Below are 22467 nucleotides of genomic sequence, written 5' to 3'. Positions count from 1 at the left end.
TTACATTATGTAATAACTATTTGAAATAGGGGCAGCACAGCGGTGCAGCAGGTAGTGTCACAGTCACACAGCTCCAAGGACATGGAGATTGTGGGTTTAAGTCCAGCTCTGGGTGATTGACGGTCCAAAAACACATGTTAGTAGGTGGAATGGCGACTTGGAAGTCATACTCCATACGTGTGTTGCCCTGCCTTGAGCCCAGTGATTCCGAGTAGGCTCCGGACCCACAGCGACCCTGAATTGGGTAAAACAATGAATATATGAATGAAATTAAATGAAGTATGAATGTACGTATGAATGAAAACAAGTAGATTTTAGTACACTTTTACTATTTCTTAAAATGGCCACACATTGTTAATTGTCAACTGTTTTTAAACGATTTCAATATAATATTATTAGTAATTATTCAATATTTTTATTTTTCTGTGTTAAAGAAAGTGGTGTTTCACTGGCACATCTGGCACAAAATGGAAGAAATAAATTGGTATTCAGCTTATTCAGACAATTAAGCTATTTAAGATGTCATCCAGTAAGCTTCGTCTGACTTTAATTGAAGTGAATCATGATGATGTTTTTCAAACGGCGTTGGAAAGGATTGGACACAAGGTGAAAGAAAAAAAATTGAACCTGCAATTTTCGCTGGACTGCAAAAGCCATTAGTCTTTGAATCCTGAGGAGAGAGCAGAGCTGTGATTTATAGTTTTCTTTTCTCACTAAAATCCTAATTGTTCCCTTTGGTGAATGAAATAATAGCCCAGTATTAAGATGTGTTATTAGGCCTGTATTCGTGCTGTCTGTGAACGTGACAAAGGGAGTGTGTATGTGTGTTGGAGAGAGAATGAGAGACAGACAGAGAGTGAGGGAGAGATGGAAAAAGAGAGAGAGAGAGAGAGAGAGAGAGAGAGAGAGAGAGAGATTTGATGTTGCTTATTAGCAGGTTATGTGAAATCAAACACAAATGGTCATTTTAATTGGGTCTGACATCTCCAATGTGTACACACTCTGATTGATAACACTCATAAATAATGAGATACACTTCTCCTATTGACTTCTCAATAATGACCATAAACCCATGTCTGTCTGTCTGTCTGTCTGTCTGTGTGCACCTAAGTGTATGAGCAATTGCGTGTGAACATTTTCCCAATTCAGTGTTACGGGTCAGCGTTATTGAATAAAGTACATGTGGGAGGAGGGTTGTTCCTATTATAATATTTTCTTTAATATTTTGCTATCATTTGCTTTATTATTTATTCACTATTCACATATATTCTCTGTATTTTCAAAGTTTTATATAAAACAAGCCATATTAATGTATGTAACCTGTCTTTATAAAAACCAATGCATTGCTTTATAGTGTCATGTATGTATAAGCACTTATAATTATATTGTAGGTTTTACTATATATTATGTATTGCATATAACACATTATACATTCATTCATTCATTGTTTGTAACCGCATATCCAGTTCAGGGTTGCGGTGGGTCCGGAGCCTACCCGTAATCACAAGGCACAAGGCAGAAACACACCCTGGAGGGGGCACCAGTCCTTCAAAGGGCGACACACACTCAAACATTCACTCACACCCTCACACCTACGGACACTTTTTATTTGTCAATCCAGCTACCAACATGTGTTTTTGGACTGTGGTCACACAGACAGTCACCCGGAGCGGGACTCAAACCCACAATCTCCATGTCCCTGGAGCTGTGTGACTGCAACACTACCTGCTGCACCACTGTGCCGCCCTATTATACATACGTTTATAATGTATTATTCATAGGATGAATAATGACTCATAATACATAATAAGCATGGCTAGAATGTATAGACGTCCTATTGTTGCAAATTCATATGGATTTTTATAATGATGTTGATAAAGCCTAGTAAAGGAGTCCATAGAGTCTTATGATATTCAGAGGAAGTGTGGATTTTGCTTTAGTCATACAGAGAATACAGATCACTTCTAATTAACTCACTTTCTCTTTGTTTTTGCGGTTGTGTTTTAGCATGTTTGTTTTTTTCTCCTTCAGTTTGAGAAGTTGAAGTTAATGAGAACCATCTGTCGCTTCAAAGTTTAACCATTTCACCACTTTTTTAAAAACCCATTGTCTAATGTTAACTAATGAGAACAGATATTATATTCTTTCACAGAAAATCAGTAAGAATCAAAAGAGGTCTCTCTCTCTCTCTCTCTCTCTCTCTCTCTCTCTCTCTCTCTCTCTCTTTCCTGCCATTTATCATTCCATTTCTTGCTATTTCGTGCTTGCCTTCTCTCTCTATTTCTCTCTGTCACTCTCTTTCTCACTCTCCATCTCTCTTTCACTGCCATTGGTTCACAGCCTCGATTGATCTGTAATGGAGTTAGACTCTTTCACCAAATAAACCAAAAACAAGTAGAAATGGGTTGAATAATCTTATTCTAACGTCAGCCTCTGAATGAGAAATATTAGATATATGGACTCGATGTATAAATATTTCACTTAAGAAGAGACCATTTTTTAGCAGCGTATCATGCAATACATGTGTTGAATGGTTCTATCAAAGTTGATGTTTGATTTCATAATACACTGACCTTGCAGAGTCTGAGGGGCCTGGTTTATTACAGATAGATTGAAAGATGACAGGTTCAGTGATAAATGAAAAAAGTCATAATGCTGCATTCAAATAGATGCTTCAGTCTCCATCGTCACCTCCTCAAGAGAGACACCTGCTTGCCAGGTATTTGTTCTGGGTTTTAATCAGGAGGTTGTTGCTTTTTACTGCAGTAAGTTTTATTTCTAATCTAGTGGGGAGTGTTTAGATGTGAGGCAGGAGCATTGAGGGTTTGATGGTATTCTAACACAAACATAGCTAAAGTCAGTCTCCTGGTGTTGGACTATCAAGTCTGGATCACAAATTACACTAAAGGTAATGCAATGGGGCTTTATACCCTTCTGGCAGCTTCTTGAAAATTGGACATGGCGGCTTTAGGCTCATGTGCAAAATTTGTATCATTTACACAAGGGGTGTGTCTTTAAGGAGCTGTGAACTCACTCATTATACATTCTTTGAATTTATGTTTGGATATTTGTTCTACTTTCAAAACTGCAAGAATGTCACAAAGAATATAATGCGAGTTAAGAAATTCAAGATGTTACAGACATCCAGCCTCAGTATCAAGGCCACAGATGCACTTTAGAGTCTTACCACCACCACTAATTAAAATGTATGAAGAAAGATTAAATATGGAGAATAATGTTATTTTGTTCATGTTTGAGAGGGATTAAACATCTGTACATGTGCTTATTATGTGGACATGCACAGCCGTTGCCTAGGTGACCATCTCATATGTTGGTATAACCAACAAGTCATTTCTTTAAAGGATGAAACTCTAATTGATTGACTCTACTGACTGATATGCTGCACCTTTTAAGTCTTTATAATGGGCTTCTGTATTGATACACATGTATGTTTAAATTAAATGGGATGATCTGGAGCAGCCAAAAAAGCACATGCTCAGTGCAAGAGGCATGTAGAAAGGTATAAAGCTGGAGTGATGGAGCTTCACCTAAAACAATTGGCTTTATGTAGGATCCAGGACAAATCCTCCAGCAGTCAATATTGCCATCAAATATTCACTGCAAAGTTCCAGTATGTAGTATAAACTTTCCCAGTGGAGTAGACTATTACTGTAGCAAAGAACATCTTTAAACTTCCAATTATTAATGTTTTTTTTTTTTTCCAATCTGTTCTCTCTCTCTGACTCTTTCTCTCAGTTGGCGACGTGGGACTCTATCCGTGGGATGAACGGAAGTCTGAAGGAGAACCGGGTGGACAGTGGGATGCAGGGAGTAACTGTGAAAGTTGTCACATTACTGGTGAGGATATTATTAAGTGCTATTATGTTAGGTTTCTCTAATTCTGAAAGTGTTCAGATTTACACAGAGAGAAAACATACACCACTTAGACACTCAAAAGAGGATGCACTTACAATTAAAATCCTAAGTTCAAAACACTAAACTGAAATGAGTGATTAGTAGATTCTGTTTAACTAAAAAACCAGTGATCTGGAAATATCTTGATATAAAAAAAAACACATATCTGGATCCAAGCCTCCTTTAAGCAAGCCAAGGACGGCAGTTGGAAAGGAAATCTCCCTCAGAGTAAGAGGAAAAATCCTTGAGAGGAACCAAGACTCTCGACATTTGAGACAACAACAAAAAACAAAACAGCAATAAAATAGAATTGATCTGATTACAATAATGAAGAGCTTTGGTTAATGTGAAAGCAAGTCATCAGTTGTGAAGCTGAGCAATGAGTGAAGGACACATGTTCAGTGTTAATGGGAGGTTAAACTGGATTAGGGTTCATTTGGGCTAAATGCTCCCATGTAAACGGGAAGTACGAGTGAGAAAAACCAGGTCAGAACAGCAGGAAAAAGGCATTGACACTGATCAGCTCAGGAGGTGAGAGAGAGAATGAATATTAAGAAAGATAAAAGGAAGATCAGGTAAAGAATGTCTTGTGGAAGGTTGCAGGTTAAAACAAACTCCAACAGAATAAGAACTACACTTAGTGTAGTACAAGGTTGTCTCCAACATGCGCCAAAGCTGGTTGTAATTTTGGAGGTGTGGATATGAGCAGTCTTATGATATTTAAGCTATTATGATATTTAAATATTTATTTCAAATCATAGTCAGGGCAGGCAGGGGTCAAAACCTCAGGCAGGCCACAAAAATCACTCCACAGTCAAGGATTCAAATGTAGGATTTGGTAAGTCAGTAGAGCGCCGAACTCAAGCAACAACCACAGGGGCTTTACAAATAAATTTCACAAAGCAGTGTTAATACAAAGGGGTATAACGCCTCATACACATGAATCCATTTATTTATTTAAAAAATATAGGTTTTTGTCAGTGTTTTGGCCTCCTGTCCACTTGAAAATGGTAGACAGCATTTTACATCATAGTGTGCGTGCTCCAGACACGTAGGCTTTCCCAATTCTTAGATACCTCATTATGCTGCCTACTGAGATATCTTAATCTGGCCAAATTTGAAGGCAGCATCCAATTGTTCCTAGCCCGCCAAGGCGATCCCATGATGCAATGCAAGCACAACTCTAGCACTGTCTATTTCACTCTTCTCCCAGAGCAAAAATAATTAAAATCTTGATAAAAATGGGAAGACTACAATCCATCGCGCTGAAACACTGAGGAGACGCTAGCCGCAGAGATAAGTAAACACTGGTTGTAAACATATAGTAAACTAGTAAACACTATATGTATATATGAATATATATATATATATATATATATATATATATATATATATATATATATATATATATATATATATATATATATATATATGTGTGTGTGTGTGTGTGTGATTATAAATTATGTTATATATAAAAATCTAAAATATAGAAATATATCTAGATTCAGTAATATCATGACTTGCGTACCGTGTGATTTGGGATTAAACCTCTGAATTTCTTTCATGCTTCCTGGTGTTTTGATGTCTCTCTTAAAGAGGTACTTTGGCCCCCTACTGGACTGGCATTATAAAGCAGCCATTTTCATATTCACCTAAATCTTCATTCTCCAGAAAGTTCTCCTCAACAACTTTCTTCTGTAGAGTGTCTGAGAATTACATGAATTCTTGCTAATCATTCCCTGGGAGTAATGGTTCTGTCCACATTCCTAGAAACATGGCCTGCCACTCCTTGTGTCAGCCTTGTTTTGGTTTGAGCTTCTTTCTGTCTTGGTTCTTTTGTCATGTAGTGATGACCAGATAATTCTGGATCATTACAACATATTTCTAGTCATCACTAAAGAGGTTTCATCCAGAGAAATTGATGTAAATCATCTCTTGAATTTAAAAGTCAAGTGTTCTACCCATGTAAGTATAGACTTTCGCTGGGTAAAAACACTTAAAATAGGTGAAAAATGTCTAAAAATACATGGTGTAATCCAGTAATATTTTAAAACATACTTAGAATGAGAAAAATGAATACAGTTTCAGTAAAGTCTTAAGTAACTTGTTGATTGACCTGGTTTCCTTTTTGAGGACAGGTTTTGTCCCAGAGAGTCCATCTTTTCTGGGCGCGGTGGTTTTCCTCAGTGAATCTGAGTGAATTTTGGAGGTAATTTGTGTCTGATGAGGTGCCACACGCTCGGCTGCTCTGAGTCATGGGTCAGTGTCTCTGTGGAAAAACCTCATTCAGATTAAACTGGAAAAAGAAGCTGATAGAGGCGTCACATTTTTTTAGTGAAGATTTAAGGAGGACTGAGTATGAAAACAAAAAAATATAGTCTAACCACAAGACAATCTTGCAAATAAAAAAAGAAACCAGTAATTTGTAAATCTAATTTTAACTGTATTTGAAGAAAAACAGTTTGAAGACTATAGGAACAGTCATGTATGCACATAAATTAAAATGTAAAATCAAGAAGAATAAATAAAAGATATATAAAAAAATGTGTGTTGTTTATAAAGCTTTGCAAATCAGTCACAAATCATTATAAGGTATAATTCATCACGATACCTGGGAAGCATTAAGGCTAGTATGATAAATCTGTATAATTACATGTATACAACTTTAGGAAGCAAGAGTTTTCGATTTCAAAAATTCTGGTTTCATAATGTGTTATAATGTATGCTCATAGGAAAATCTAATAATAATATTAATAATGATAATGATTATGTGCAATTATTTGTCATTGTACAATACATAATGAAATGTGTCTAACACATTTAACCCATTTGTTGCAGTGAACACACAAACACACACTAGTACACACTTGTGAACACACAGCCAGTGTGGGGGCAGCCATTCCTGGCACCTGGGGAGCAGGTGCCTTGTACCAAGCCATCTCTAAACATTAGGCCATGGCTGCCCACTGTACTGCTGTAGACATTGATGCTATTGATACTTTTTACAATGTTCATATTTAATGATGTCATATTGTGTTATATAACACAATATATATGTGTGTGTGTGTGTGTGTGCGTGCGTGTGTGTGTGTGTGTTTTGCATATAATTATAACTAGTTATAGACAGGCTTATGGCAGATAAACATTTATAATATTTGGCATAACATTGTTTGTTTATAAAACCTTTTAAATGTTTAACTTGTTTTTTTTTTTTTTTTCAATTAAATGAATAGTTACACCGTTTTTGTTGTGTTTTTCCAGGAGGAGCCGTTTGTGATGGTGGCTGAGAATATTCTAGGACAGCCAAAACGATACAAAGGCTTCTCTATTGATGTTTTGGATGCTTTGGCGAAAACTCTGGGTTTTAAATATGAGATTTACCAAGTCGCCGATGGAAAATACGGCTCTCCACAACCAAATGGATCCTGGAACGGCATGATTGGAGAACTCATCAAAAAGGCAGGTTTACTTTATTAATTATTCACAAATCAGTGTAATTTATTAGCACTTGTTCAAAGGAAAAATGTCTAGCATTTTTAGCATTTCAGCTTAATAAATCATTAAGTAATGAAGTTATCTGAGTATATCAAATCTGAGATATTGATAGTGGCAGTTAATGGAACCAGATATTCCCCACATAAATAGTTTGATGATTGAGATATTGTTTTATCTTGAAGTATTTTTTTCTATGAGTTCATACTGGAGAAATCATATCATATATGTTTATAGGAACATTTTATATAGCGCTCTACTGTGTTTTTATTAACTTATTGTAATGCATTATGGAATGACATTTGTAAGTGTTGTAATGGGTTTTGCTTCTAGTTGAAATTACTTAAAACTTAAGAAAACAGGATTCATAAAGAGTTTCACCACCATCATTTTACTGTGTACAATATAATCATTTTGTCTTTTTCAGAGAGCCGATCTTGCCATTTCTGCGATAACTATCACTCCGGAGCGTGAGAATGTGGTGGACTTCAGTAAACGTTATCTGGATTATTCCATGGGGATTTTGATGAGCAAATCTGTGGAGAAACTCAACATTTTCTCACTGTTGGCTCCGTTTGATCTTGCTGTTTGGGCCTGTATTGCTGCCGCGATTCCTGTAGTCGGGGTCATGATCTTCCTGTTACGTCGTATACAATCAGTTCGTTCCCAGAGTGCAACTGGACCCCATCAACCTCCCTCTGTGACCACTTCCTTTCAGAGTGCCATCTGGATTGTCTATGGGGCTTTCGTCCAACAAGGTAAGAGGATACACAGAAAAATGCTAAAAAAATAAAAATAAAAAAATTGATTAACTGTTATGTTGCAAAGAAAGCTGAATATCTCAAATTTGTCGAATTTGGATTTTTTTTACATTGCTTTGCATTAAAAGAACACTTTGTCTTCTCTTAAAATCACAATATTGGAGATTTTTACTTTACATTGTGTAACATATACTTGATTCACGTTTTCCAAAGCCACAGTATGAATTACAAGTGAGAGCTTGTTTGTTAAATCTAATGCCTTTTAAACAATTAAGTAGACCTTTCCAATAAAGGCAGTGCATTCATAATTACTGCTAATTAAGTGCAATCAGACACACCGCTCAAGAGCTTAAAAGATACTTTTATGTAATTTTTTGTCCTCCATAACCATACAGATGATGTATAAAGTTAAACAAGAACTTGACACAGAATCCTTTGTTATTAAACAATACATAGTACACAGGGCTGTGCAAATGTCAGAGACCATTTTAAATTTATGTAATTTCCAGTCCGTGTATCCATTCAGTAGATATTGACTTTTCTTCTTTCCTCTTTCCTTCTTACCTTGAAACAGATAAAGAGGTTACAGGAATTTAATACATTAATGAATGTAAAAACATGGTTTTACATTTAATTGTCCAGGTGGAGAATCCATCATGAGTTCCGTGGCATTGAGAATAGCAATGGGAAGCTGGTGGCTCTTTACGTTAATAGTGTGTTCTTCGTACACTGCAAACTTGGCGGCATACCTGACTGTGTCTCGCATGGACAATGCCATCCGGTAAGTTTTCATATTCTAGCACTTGAGATCTTGTGAGATCTCAAAATGTGTGGTATCGGAAAAATTAAGTCTCTCATGCAGTAAAATATGGAAAAACACTATGCTGCATTAATTACTTTTGGGTCTTTTTTGGGTGCGTTGAAGAATTTCTTATTCAACTTATGGGTTCATTAACAAATTCAATTTATTCATAATTGAATCAGATCTAGATTAATTTTTTAACTGATCAAATTTGACCAGGAAGAATAATACAATGAAAGATTAGCATGCACATACGTACTTCTCATAAACCTGTATGACCACAAATCTTCAGACACCTGCTCATCCAACATTTCTTTTGATAAAAAGGGTATTAATTAGTAGTTTGTTCCATTTGGTGTCGTAACAGTCTTTTTTTTTTTAAGATTTAAATTAAATGTTAGAACACTCCTATGAGGATCTTATTGCATTCAGCCATTCAAACATGATCAAGGTCAGATACTGATGTTGAATAAATAACAATAGATCCATCACTCAGCCCAAAGCATCTGCTCCAGGGCATCCCAGTTCAGTTTATTTTTTCTATGGAAAGTCTGCGGTGTGTGTGTGCAGTAGGTGCACCTTAAATATTTTGTAAATCTTTAGAGAAATAGCATACACACTTTTAAATTGGAAGAACCTCCCAGGTTAACCTCAGATGTGATGCTCTACAGCTTAATTACGAGACTTTCTGAATAATTCTCCCGATGTTCACAATCTAACAATCTAAATAAAAGTATTGACTGTATTCCAGCTGCTTTCCGTGCTCCAGTGCTTTTAGAGAGTAATGGATCTGTTAGCTTCTGTCTCGAATAAATGTTGGTGTTTGTGATGCTCTCTGAGCTAATGAATCTCTAATGAATTATAATTCAGTGTGTACAGCTGCTGTATCCTTGTTTCCAGCCAGTAATTACAGTAAATGATTTTTTTAAATAATAGTATAACGCTGAATACAGAAGTGTTGTATAAAGTAAAATGTGCTAATTTATATATTAGTAATATATAAAAACACATGTGTTTACATATTAATATATATTGGTATGTAATATATAAAATGACAATAAAAATTGGGTCACAGAAAATGTAAATAAAACCATAAAATATATGCATTTAAACCATACAAGGACAATATCTCAAAGGTTGAAACTAAGAAATGTTATTGTTTTTTGGAAAAGTTTATGTCCAGTTTTAATTTGATGCCAGCAACATATTCCAAAAAAGTCTGAAATAGATTGGTAAAACTGTATAATGCTACAAAAAAATAAATTATGTTAAATGGCAACAGGTCAGTGAGATAATTGGGTTTAAATACTTGAACACACTCTAACACTTCACCAACCAAATCACTGCAGTGCTGAGATTGATCCAGCAGCCAAATCATACCTGTTTTGTGGTGGTCCTGTGGGCATGCTGACCATTGAAGAACAGAGTGGAAGGGTGCAAACAAAGTATGCAGAGCAACTGATGGACTGCGCTCTGTAGAACTATAAGTGCTAATTTATGGTCAGTGGAGCTAAGAGAATGAACAGTGAGTGTAGAAAGAAGGAGGTGGTCATAATGTTTTGGATGACTAGTGTATATTTATATATGCTTGTGTTTTAGCACTTTATGTGTCATTTTGAAGAGGTTGAACATTATGAATACTAAATAACTTCTATTACTTTATGGAATCCTGATTCACAGAAAGTGTTGCATATATTTTTTAATCTCTTTTCAAACTCTTCAAAGGCTTTGCCGCATAAGCAAGAGCTTTCTACAGAAAACTGTATTTTCAGAAATATTCCCAAATGGGTGTACCCGAGTACTAACCACAGAATACACCAAAACTTAATTATTTCCTTTATATGAACACTGAAATGGACTCTATGAACTCCTATCTGGGTTGGCATTCATGGCTTTTCATGGTGTGAGACTGTTGTGAATGCAGATTGCTTTTACTCTGCAGTGCTACTCACCCAATAATTCAACTCATCATCCCCACTGAACTGACTGACCGCTGCACTTATTTATCACATGTTGAGATAGAAAATTGAGTATTGAGTTGTTATTGAGTTGTTTAGTGAGTTTGTTAAACTGATAAACCTGAAAAGATTCCCTCAAATTGTCTTTTGTAGGTATTCTGTTTCTAGAAAGACTTTACATTGCTCCTGTATAGGGTTACATTTTCCTTAGAAGGTGTTTATTCTATTCTACAAAGATTACTGTAGAAATCACAAGCATCTTCATGCAGCAAACACAGAGCAAAAAACCACAAACACTAATATTTTGTTGGATTTTGTTGGAAGGCACAAATCTACCATGGCATTCTTTTAACAATGCATGGCATTTGCTTTAAAAAGCATCAAGTTCAGAACTCAATGAATGTGTTCAATTCACATTCTTTATGGTTCCAGAACAACTTTGTCCCAATTTAAGCCAAATTCATTTTTGGCATTCTCATTATGCCTATGTAATCAGGTAAGAAGATTGAATTTGGAGACATTTTTACATTGGGTAATCTGAAACAGCAAAAGTAAGTCAACATTACTCACCTAGGAATAGAACAATATCTTTATCTTGGTTCATGCTTTTCAACATATTGAGTTCTCTCCTTTGTCTAAAAAACTCCAGATACCTATACCATGAGCAGAGAGAGAGAGAGAGAGAGAGAGAGAGAGAGAGTATCTAGTATACCGGACTAAGACTGTAAACACATTAGATTGGTTTCAAATATGCAAACAGACTGGAGAGCTAAAAATGATGAAAAAACATATTCTGAATTTCATAAAAAGTGATTTTTGATCACCACCGTAAATGTTGCCTTTAAACACAGCTGTGAGTTCTCTTTGTTTTGACTTCAACCATGTTTTTTGTTCAATTTTAAGGTTAACCACAACTTTCTTGGGTTTCATTTTCCATTTGTCATTCCGTAACCACATTCCAGTCATTTCAGTGATCTTCCTAAGTATTAATAATGAAAAAAAAAAAAAACTTTATTTTGCTATATGGTGCTTTTCAAGGACTCAAAGACACTTGTATGTATTAATACAATATAGACATTAATGGATATAAAGAAAATATTAAAACTAAATGTTTTCTTTGCTTGATGTAGTCCAATAATTTGACCCTTCTGAAACACATTAACAGCATGCCCATTACCTCAAAATATCAGTTTGGGTTATAAATATATTTTTATATAATCATTGCACTAATATTATTTACTAAATTATTTAATTTAATATTCTTGCATGAGCAGGAACTTAATTTAATTCTAATTTCAGCAGAGTGCAGTGTTTTTTACTACACAATAAAAGCAGCTCCTTTTTAAATAATAAAATAATAACAGTTCAATCCTTTTAAACTGTAGCAATCAAGAGCAACATAAAGGTAATTAAACTGAGTAATTGTCCAGATTTTATCGGCTGTTCGGTGTGAGAATAATTGCGAGGCGTCCAGTTAAATAGCTTTTGCTGTGCTTGATGGAGGATCCTTATCTAAATGTGGCATCTCTCCTGTTTAAAATGAACCTAGAAACAAAGCATAAGCCACTTTAATTAACTTAAAATAATACACAAATTAACACTTGTTTTATTCTGAAACTGCTGACATGGAGAAAAGGGATGTTCTTACCATAATATAATATAATATACCTTTTCTGTTATTGTGGTTATGTAGACCATTAGGTTATTTAGTTTCCTATATTGATTATATTGGGTGATGTTGGAATACACTGGAAAAAATCAAGCATAAAATATAAAATATGCTGTAACAAACCATGTTTATTTTTTCTTTGTTTGCTCTCTGATATATTATGTTCAGCAAATACCTGTGGAGGAAAATTTACAGAAAGCAGCATTGCTACAATTACACATGCTGACATTTTGACACAATGCAAAATGCTACTAATACTAATATCAAATTTTTAAATAATTATACAGAAAACTGCTACAGCATGTTTTGCAGAGTTTGAAGGGATGGCGCTTTCATGCATCTCAAGAGAAGTTAGTTGTTTGAAAAGGCATGGTTTGTAGCACATTGAGGCTTTAAAGTAACACTTTCAAGTCCACAAAATTTGCTGCTCATCCATGTAAGACAAATGTGCAAGAGAACAGAGACTCCTGATGGGGAATTGGTTCAACACTGCAGCTGAGATTGCTTGCTGAACAGGCAAAGTTCTGTGTCAGCATAGTGTGTTGCCTTCAGAGAAAATTCAGACTGAAAACCCACTCTGCAGTAACCAAGCTTCTCATCAGCAGATGGAATCAAAAAGCTAGGCTCACCTTTGCTGAGGAGCATGTTGTGTGGATAGAGAAGAACTGCTCTAAATATCACTTTACTCATGAGAGCAAGTTTAATTTATAGGGGTTAAAGGTGTAAACTAAGGGGAAAATTGAACAGTTTAGTTGGGAAGAAATGTATCATGCTTTGAGATGGATCTTCATTAGCTGGAGTTGTCTTTGTACACATAGAACATGGTATGTTGAATGGTAATGTTTTTAGAGCCTCCTTTTGCAACAGGTAGTTCATTTTCTCTGTATACCTCCTAATAAACCCCCAGTTTCTAAGACAGTGCCCCTTGTCACAATGCTAAATAGGTAATGCACATTTTTGAAGCTGTTAACACTGAAATGTTCAGCCCCAATCGATAAAGAATACCTTGAAGATCATTGGCAATACATTATGGTTAAGAATCTAATTAAAGTTAACAAACAGTGTTAAGAATAACATATTTTTGCAGTAATGTAGAAAAATTAGAGATTAGAAATTATTAGCTAAAGTGAAAATTGGAAAATAAATAAATCGGAAATAAATAAAACATAAAAAACAGTTAATTGCTAAGTCTATGTGGTTTTTATGATGTGTTTAACTTGAGTCGAGGCATGTCTTTTTTCTCCACTGCTCTCGTTCACCAGCTCAGCAGCACGGCTCTGGAGAGATATTCCAAAATACTAACTTTCAACTTAAACAGAGAGAACTTCAAGAGGTTTGCATCGTTTAGTGTATGATATATATCACTACGATCAAAATCTGCTATAAACAATGATTAAACCATGACATTTTGTTGACTTGATGCGATTATCTCTGCTTCTGTCCTGATTTAGACAGAGGGCAACTCTGAATAATGCAGCCTTGTTTCCCAATAAATCTTGTGTGAACACTGACAGCTCTCTGGAGAGAACCAAAGTTAAAAAATCCTGGACAGGTTTAACATTGCACAAGTTAAAGATCCAGAGTTTGTTGAAAAGAACAAAAAGGAACGGATGGAATGGAACTATTTTTCCTCACAGAAGGTTGATAAACAAACAAAAAATTTCATGGCCTTCTTTATCTTAAAACCTAATAATAAATGGCGATATCTGTGGTATAATCGCAATAATACACTCAAGGTTCATGCTATAATGTGAGATATTGGCACTGGTGTACTAATCTAATATCTCATGTTATAGCATGTACTTTGAGTGTATTACTGCTGTACAAAATGCATTTCTGTATGTTGCAGTAATACATAAGCCTATATGGTGTCAGTACTGTCAGAAACATGTAATCAATTGTGAAACAGCTCATGCACTCATTTACTCACTCAGTCTTGTTTAGCAGACTGATGATTCTTCATGTGTGGTTGCCACTCAGTTACCTTTTCGTGCTTCATAAGAGAGGGGCCTGTCAATGCAATAACCCTCTATTATGTCTATGGTGAATTTAAGCAGAAATTATAGACATATAATCATTTTTTTTCAGAGGTACAACTTACCATATAGATGCACTTTTAACGCAGAACCTATTTTCAGTGTAATTTACTGAACAGTCTGTAATCTGCAGCTGAAGAAGATCCCTGACACTTTAAAATGGGGAGGTCATTATTAATGGTCATTTACGTGATGACAGGGTAAGATAAGGTTCCTTCATTACAAAGCTTATTACCTGATCAATACACTCTTTTCATTCAAGATCTCTAAAACAAGGGAAAGGTTAAAGCGTAGGTGAAGAGCTTGATGCACCAGTTCTTATTTGCAGGCACTGAAAACCCAAAAGGATTTTGACACTATTTCATTACTTTTAGTGAATTCAACTACTCATGTTGTAGATGTTTTACATTGCGAACAATCTCAGTAAGCAACGCCTGAAATAAAATAGGAGCAGCATCTCTCGTAACAGAACTCCATTCAGGACCTATGGGACAAGCTGTATTGGTATCTATGATCTAGAACTATTCATACAGCATGTGTACCTGACCTCACTGCACTCAGATCCTTGCAGCCATGCTTCAACATGTGGTGTAAAACCTTTCTTAGACAAGTAGAGACTGTTACTGCAGCAAAGTGGGACAAACATTTTTATGTGATGAATTAATAAACCAAATCACCCTGAGACTCTTGTTAACACAGAAGCAAATGAACAGAGTCTCAGCTCTCAGACACTGAGAACACATTCGTTTTATTAATTAACTTTCTGTCACATCCTTCGCTATGTTGACTTCTTCCAAAAATTCCTCCAGAGAGACTCACACACAGCTGAAAAACATTTCCTCATTCTTAAGCTCCTCTCTTTAATCTCAGAGTAACTTCTCCTAGGAGTCCCTACTTCATAATATTTTTAGATGCAAACATAAAAGGTGTATACATAGAGTAGTTTCTTAATATCCTTAGCATAGGCCTGCATAGATGTTGGCCATAAAATTAGAATATCATGAAAAAGTTGATTTATTTCAGTAATTCCATTCAAAAAGTGAAACTTGTATATTATACTCATTCATTACACACCGACTGATATATTTCATGTGTTTACTTCTTTTAATTTGATGATTATAACTGACAACTAATGAAAACCCCAAATTCAGTATCTCAGAAAATTAGAATATTGTGAAAAGGTTCAATGTTGAAGACACCTGGTGCCACACTCTAATCAGATAATTATCTCAAAACACCTGCAAAACCCTTTAAATGGTCTCTCAGTCTAGTTCTGTCAGCTACACAATCATGGGGAAGACTGCTGACTTGACAGTTGTCCAAAAGACGATCACTGACACCTTACACAAGCAGGGTAAGACACAAAACGTCATTGTAAAGAGGCTGACTGTTCACAGAGCTCTGTGTCCAAGCACATTAATAGAGAGGTGAAGGGAAGGAAAAGATGTGGTAGAAAAAAGTGTAGAAGCAATAGGGATAACCACACCCTGGAGAGGATTGCGAAACAAAATCCATTCAAAAATGTGAGTGAGTTTCACAAAGACTGGACTGCAGCTGGAGTCAGTGCTTCAAGAACCACCACGCACAGACGTATGCAAGACATGGGTTTCAGCTGTTGCATTCCTTGTGTCAAGCCACTTTTGAACAAGAGACAGCATCAGAAGCGTCTCACTTCCAAAAAGGACTGGACTGCTGCTGAGTGGTCCAAAGTTATGGTCTCTGATGAAAGTAAATTTTGCATTTCCTTTGGAAATCAAGGTCCCAGAGTCTGGAGGAAGAGATGAGAGGCACAGAATCCATGTTGCTTGAGGTCCAATGTAAAGTTTCCACAGTCAGTGATGGTTTGGGGTGCCATGTCATCTGCTGGTGTTGGTTCACTGTGTTTTCCGAGGTCCAAGGTCAACACAGCCGTCTATCAGGAAGTTCGCTTCATGCTTCCTGCTCTGACCAACTTTATGGAGATGCAGATTTCATTTTCCAACAGGACTTGGCACCTGCACAAAGTGCCAAAACTACCAGTAACATGGTTTAAGGACCATGGTATCCCTGTTCTTCATTGGCCAGCAAACTCGCCTGACCTTAACCCCATAGGAAATCTATGGGGTATTGTGAAGAGGAAGATGCAATACAGGGCGGCACAGTGGTGCAGTAGGTAGTGTCGCAGTCACACAGCTCCAGGGACCTGGAGGTTGTGGGTTCAATTACCGCTCCGGGTGACTGCCTGTGAGGAGTTGGTGTGTTCTCCATGTGTGCACGTGGGTTTCCTCCAGGTGCTCCGGTTTCCTCCCACAGTCCAAAAACACACGTTGGTAGGTGGATTGGTGACTCAAAAGTGTCCGTAGGTGTGAGTGTGTGTGTGTTTGTGTTGACCTGTGAAGGACTGGCGCTGATTCCAGGTAGGCTCTGGACCCACTGCAACCCTGAACTGGATAAGCGGTTACAGTCCAGAATGACTGAATGAATGAAAGATGCAATACGCTAGACCCAACAATGCAGAAGAGTTGAAGGCTACCATCAGAGCAACCTGGGCTCTCATAACACCTGAGTAGTGCCACAGATTGATCGACTACATGCCACGCTGCATTGCTGCAGTAATTCAGGCAAAAGGAGCCCCAACTAAGTATTGAGTGCTGTACATGCTCATAGTTTTCTTGTTCATACCTTTCAGTTTGCCAGCATTTCTAAAACCCATTTTTTTTTTATTGGTCTTAAGTAATAGTCTAATTTTCTGAGATACTAAATTTGGGGTTTTCATTAGTTTTCAGTTATAATAATCAAATTTAAAGAAATAAACACTTGAAATATATCAGTCTGTGTGTATTGAATGAGTATAATATACAAGTTTCACTTTTGGAATGGATTTACTGAAATAAATCAACTTTTTCATGATATTCTAATTTGATGACCAGCAGCTGTATATACAGTGGTATGAAAAAGTTTGGGCACCTCTGATAATTTTCAAGATATTTCTTTATAAATCATTGGTTGTTCAAATCAGCAATTTCAGTTAAATATATCATGTAGCAGACAAACACAGTGATAATTGAGAAGTGAAATGAAGTTTATAGGATTTACAGAAAGTGTGCAAAAATTTGGGCACCCCAACAGAAAAATTACATCAATATTTTGTAGATCCTCCTTTCACAGAAATAACAGCCTCTAAATGCTTTCTATAGCTTCCAATGAGAGTCTGGATTCTGGTTAAAAGTATTTTGGACCATTCTTCTTTACAAAAATATCTCCAGTTCAGTCAGATTTGATGGTTTCCGAGCATGGACAGCCTGCTTTAAATCACATCACAGAGTTTCAATAATATTCAGGTCTGGGGACTGAGATGACCATTCCAGAACATTGTAGTTGTTCCTCTGCATGAATGCCTTAGTAGATTTTGAGCAGTGTTTAAGGTCATTGTCTTGTTGAAGTGTGTCGCTCCGGTACCCACGCGACCCTCAACTTTAACAAGATTCCCAGTACCTGCACTGGCCACACAGCCCCACGGCTGGATGGAACCACCACCAAATTTTACTGTGGGCAAGTGTTTGTCTTGGAATTCTGTGTTCTTTTTCCGCCATGCATACCACCCATTGTTATGTCCAAATAACTTAATTTCATCAGTCCACAGCACCTTATTCAAAAATTAAGCTGGCTTGTCCAGATGTGCTTTAGCATACTGCAAGCGACTCTGTTTGTGGTGTGTGCACAGAAAAGGCTTCTTCTGCATTACTCTCCCATACAGCCTCTCCTAGTGCAAAGTGCACTGAATAGTTGAATGATGCACAGTGACACCATCTGCAGCAAGATAATGTTGTAGGTCTTTGGAGCTGGTCTGTGGGTTGACTATGACTTTTCTCACCATCCTTCGCTTATCTGAGCTTATCTAAGCTTATCTGCTTATCTGAGTTTTCTGAGCCTGCTACTTCGGGCCTAAACTAGAACTGTGCCTGTGTTCTTCCTTTTCCTCACTATGTTCCTCACAGTGGAAACTGACAGCTGAAATCTCCGAGATAGCTTTTTGTATCCTTCCCCTAAACCATCATGTTGAACAATCTTTGTTTTCAGGTCATTTGAAAGTTGTTTTGAAGCTCCCATGTTGCCATTCTTCAAAGAAGATGCAAATAAAAACTTGCAATTGGCCACCTTAATGTTTTCTCATAATTGAACTCACCTGTGTATGTAGGTCAAGGGTCAGTGAGCTTACAAAACAAAATTTGTGTTCCAATAATTAGTGCTAAAGGTATTCAAATCAATAAAATGACAAGGGTGCCCAAATGTATGCACCTGCCTCATTTTGCATAAATACTTATTGCACTAAATAAATCCTATAAACTTCATTTCACTGTGTTTGTCTGCTATATGATATATTTAACTGAAATTGCTGATCCAAACAACCAGTGATTTATAAAGGAAAATCATGATAATTATCAGGGGTGCCCAAACCTTTTCATACCACTGTACTGTATATCCTCTGTTAACCCTTCTTTCCCCAAGTAAGCCTAGCTGCTTGCCAGGCTGCTGTTGTAAATAAGAATATGTTCTTAATTAATTGTTTGGTTAAATTAAGGGTTAAAAAAAATTGTGTTGAATAAATAATTCTGTAGTGCCAGTCACTACAGTATATACACACGGTACTGTGCAAAAGTCTTAGTCACCTAAGATATATATATTTATATATATTTAGCTATATATATTTAAACTAATGCCTTCTCAGTAAGCATGGTGCTTGCATTAGTTTATATATAATCACAGTAAATACAATCAAATAATAATATAAGACAAGAGTGAGTTTGAAGAACAATGTTTTGTTCAGATTCTCCTTGATTGCATGAATTTGTTAAATCTACAGAACTCATTATTTAAAATCATTATTTACTAACCGCTCAAACTAGGTTTTAGATGATAACTTCAAATAATACGTACTGCCACGAGGAGAGATTTGGAAAAAGTTAAACCAACACATTCACACACAGAATATCACACTGGAATAATGTTATTTGGTTTTATTTTAATGCTGAGCATTATTTGTTGTTATTGTTTGATTGTTTTTTAGTAAATAAACACTTACTGCTCAGATAAATAGCTTTTTAAAGTCTCATCGTCTCTGGTGCCTAAAACGTTTGCACAGTACTGTATATATAGGGAAAAGGAAAACTGATCAAGCATAAAACATTTGCTTACATGATGAAATGCACAGGAGTAAAATTAATTAACAATTTTACAAATTCAAAAAGCAGAAAAGCAGATACATGTATCAGTTATAACATTTCTAATGTAAAATTTGAAAGCTGAGATTGACATAAAATTATTTATGTTAACCTGGAAAAAAGTATTATTAATCGAAGGGAATATAGCCTATTTAAAAAACTACAAACACAAAAAAATAAAAAATAAAAAAAAATAAACCTCATCTAAATCGCTGAACAGCAAAGCCATGTTTATTCCCATGGCCAAGGTTGAATATGGACTGAGCATTATATCAGAAGAATAATGCAGTGTTTGGCCGCTACCTCAATACTTTGGTCATGTACTGGGGTACATACAGAAATTTGCAATAGTTGCAGCCTGACTACACAGGCTAGTGTCTAATTTGGGCAGAAGTAATTTAATCTGGAGTAGTTTATTCAGCAGGTTATTGGTCTGAGTAGTTTACTCAGCAGGTTATTGATAGTGTTGTGACCTGTGCAGTTAATGAGTGGAGTTTGTTACTGTGCAGCTTGATGAGGAGCTATAATATGGCAGAAGGAGTTGTCGACTTTAAAACATATTTGATGCTACATTCACATCTGTTTATTTATTTTGTCCTGATTTACCTAAAATTTTATTACCCAAACTGTTGCACAAAAGCAATAGAGCACTTGAGGTTGTGTGTTATTGTGAAATAACAGCATGGCTGAGATGGGCTAGAGCACCTTGCTTTTGGCTTGTGCTTGTGCTGCATTTCACAATAGCACACTGCCTTTTCTGTTCTATTGCTTCATAATTTTTACCAGATAAGACCTTATAAACTCCAGTGAATACAGGATTCATAGGAAGTGTTACTATACACATCAGTGTACTTATGAACATATAATGCATAATGAAATGTGACATTTTGAAGGTGCATATTCTGCTATACTTATGTAAAATTACACTTTATGTAATTACAAATGCACGTTTATAAAGGAATATACAAATCTCATGAATTCAGAAATCATAGGAAGTTTGTTTGTTTTTTTTTTATCTTTGCTCTCCCAGAACATTCCAAGATCTGTCCAAACAATCTGACCTCAGCTATGGAACTGTCCGGGAGTCAGCTGTGTACGAATACTTTCGGGTGAAGGGAACAAACCCCTTAGAGCAAGACAACACCTTCGCAGAGCTGTGGAGGATGATCAATAAGAACCAGGGTCAGGATAACTCTGTGGCCACCCCAGCTGATGGCATCCGGAAGGTACAGTGGCTTTATTTACATTTTATTTGCAGTGGTTTGCAAAAGTGTACTGTGACCTAAGGTCAATAGAAGAACAGGAGGTCTTAAAAGTCATTGTGCACAATGTTTACTAAAATGTAAAAGGTTTCCACACAGCTGATAATGATGTGCAACAGTAACCTACTGAGGACTTCTACATGTGTATTCAGGTACAGTATATTGTGGCATAAACCAATGTAAGACAATTAGCAATCAGTGTTGTCCTCCAAGCTTGTTGAACTGATGTTACCAATTAGTATTTTAATAGGTACAATTTACTCAAATATCTGTTTTTTTCATTTTTGGAGTAACTGTAGTAGACTTACTTGAAAGATGCGAACAAATATATACACTGAAAATTTTAGATTTTAATTTCAGATTTACTGTGCTCTTATACAATTCAAAGGAAAAGGAAAAAATCTAGAAACTTATAAAGGGGACATCTACATTTGTGAGGAAATGCTGTTCTCTCTTGTTTGTTCAGATGCTCTGCTTGTTTTAAGGTGGAATGGTATGTTTGAGGCAAAAAAAAATTACTGTTGTTTATTCGTGGCTGATGTTTAACTTTTCTGTAAGTTTTTATTCACTGTTTGAATTACCACAGAAGCTCATTTGTAACTCGACTTGTTTTGGTTTGTTTCACTTTCAGTAATAGTTTGTTTTCTCTCGAAATCGGTGATATTCCAATTTAAGTGATCCAAAACAGCAAAAATAAGTCAATATTACCCCCCTATGGAGCAGGAATAGAGTAATAACCTTATCTTGATTCATGCTTTTTTTACGTTTGGAGATCTCGCTGTTGTCTAAAAACTCCAGATGCATCTGCCATGAGCAGAAAGAGAGAGAGAGAGAAAGACAGAGAGAGTAAGACCTAGCATACAGCACTATTTGTTTTTTTAACCCATGACATCAGAGCTTTATAAACACATTAGACCGGTTTTGAGTATGCAAACAGACTGGAGAGCTAGCAAATTGTCAGGAAACATCCTCAGAATTTTATAAAAATTGTTTTTTGATTAAAATCGTAAATGTTGCCTTTAAATGAGATCTTTTACCATATTAAAGATATTACTTATTGCAATTCAGTTACAAATTATGTAACAATTATATCAATATTTCACCTACACCAGAGCTGATTCTTGGAGTGATGAAATGGAAAGTAACACACACAGACACACACACACACACCGTGTAGTGTTCTAGTGCTCCTTGTCCAAGCACATTGCAAAATTAATTGGAAGCACCCCCTTGGCAAGTCTGAGTCTAAATGAATTGGTTGATTTTCTTCGGAATGCTTTTGTCTGCCCTTTCTCTGATTACAAAGTTCATAGTGTGAGTTGGTAATTTTGCAAATTAGAAGCAGAAGAGTAGGCCTTGACTGGCATAATC

General features: G+C 36.1%; 1 protein-coding gene across 1 annotated transcript in view; it reads left to right on the top strand.

Annotated features, from left to right (window-relative positions):
* Nucleotides 1-22467, top strand: part of grid1a (glutamate receptor, ionotropic, delta 1a) — a 318330-nt gene that overhangs the window by 283217 nt on the left and 12646 nt on the right. Inside the window, exons 9-13 of the mRNA XM_066681522.1 lie at nt 3757-3858; nt 7177-7374; nt 7835-8165; nt 8811-8949; nt 20865-21060. Of these exons, the coding sequence (XP_066537619.1) occupies nt 3757-3858; nt 7177-7374; nt 7835-8165; nt 8811-8949; nt 20865-21060 (966 nt within the window). The remainder of the gene's footprint in view (nt 1-3756; nt 3859-7176; nt 7375-7834; nt 8166-8810; nt 8950-20864; nt 21061-22467) is intronic.

Source organism: Hoplias malabaricus, chromosome 1, assembly GCF_029633855.1.
Source record: "Hoplias malabaricus isolate fHopMal1 chromosome 1, fHopMal1.hap1, whole genome shotgun sequence".
NCBI lineage: Eukaryota > Metazoa > Chordata > Actinopteri > Characiformes > Erythrinidae > Hoplias > Hoplias malabaricus.
The sequence above is the reverse complement of the archived record's forward strand: the minus strand, read 5'-3'. Positions and strand labels throughout refer to the sequence as shown.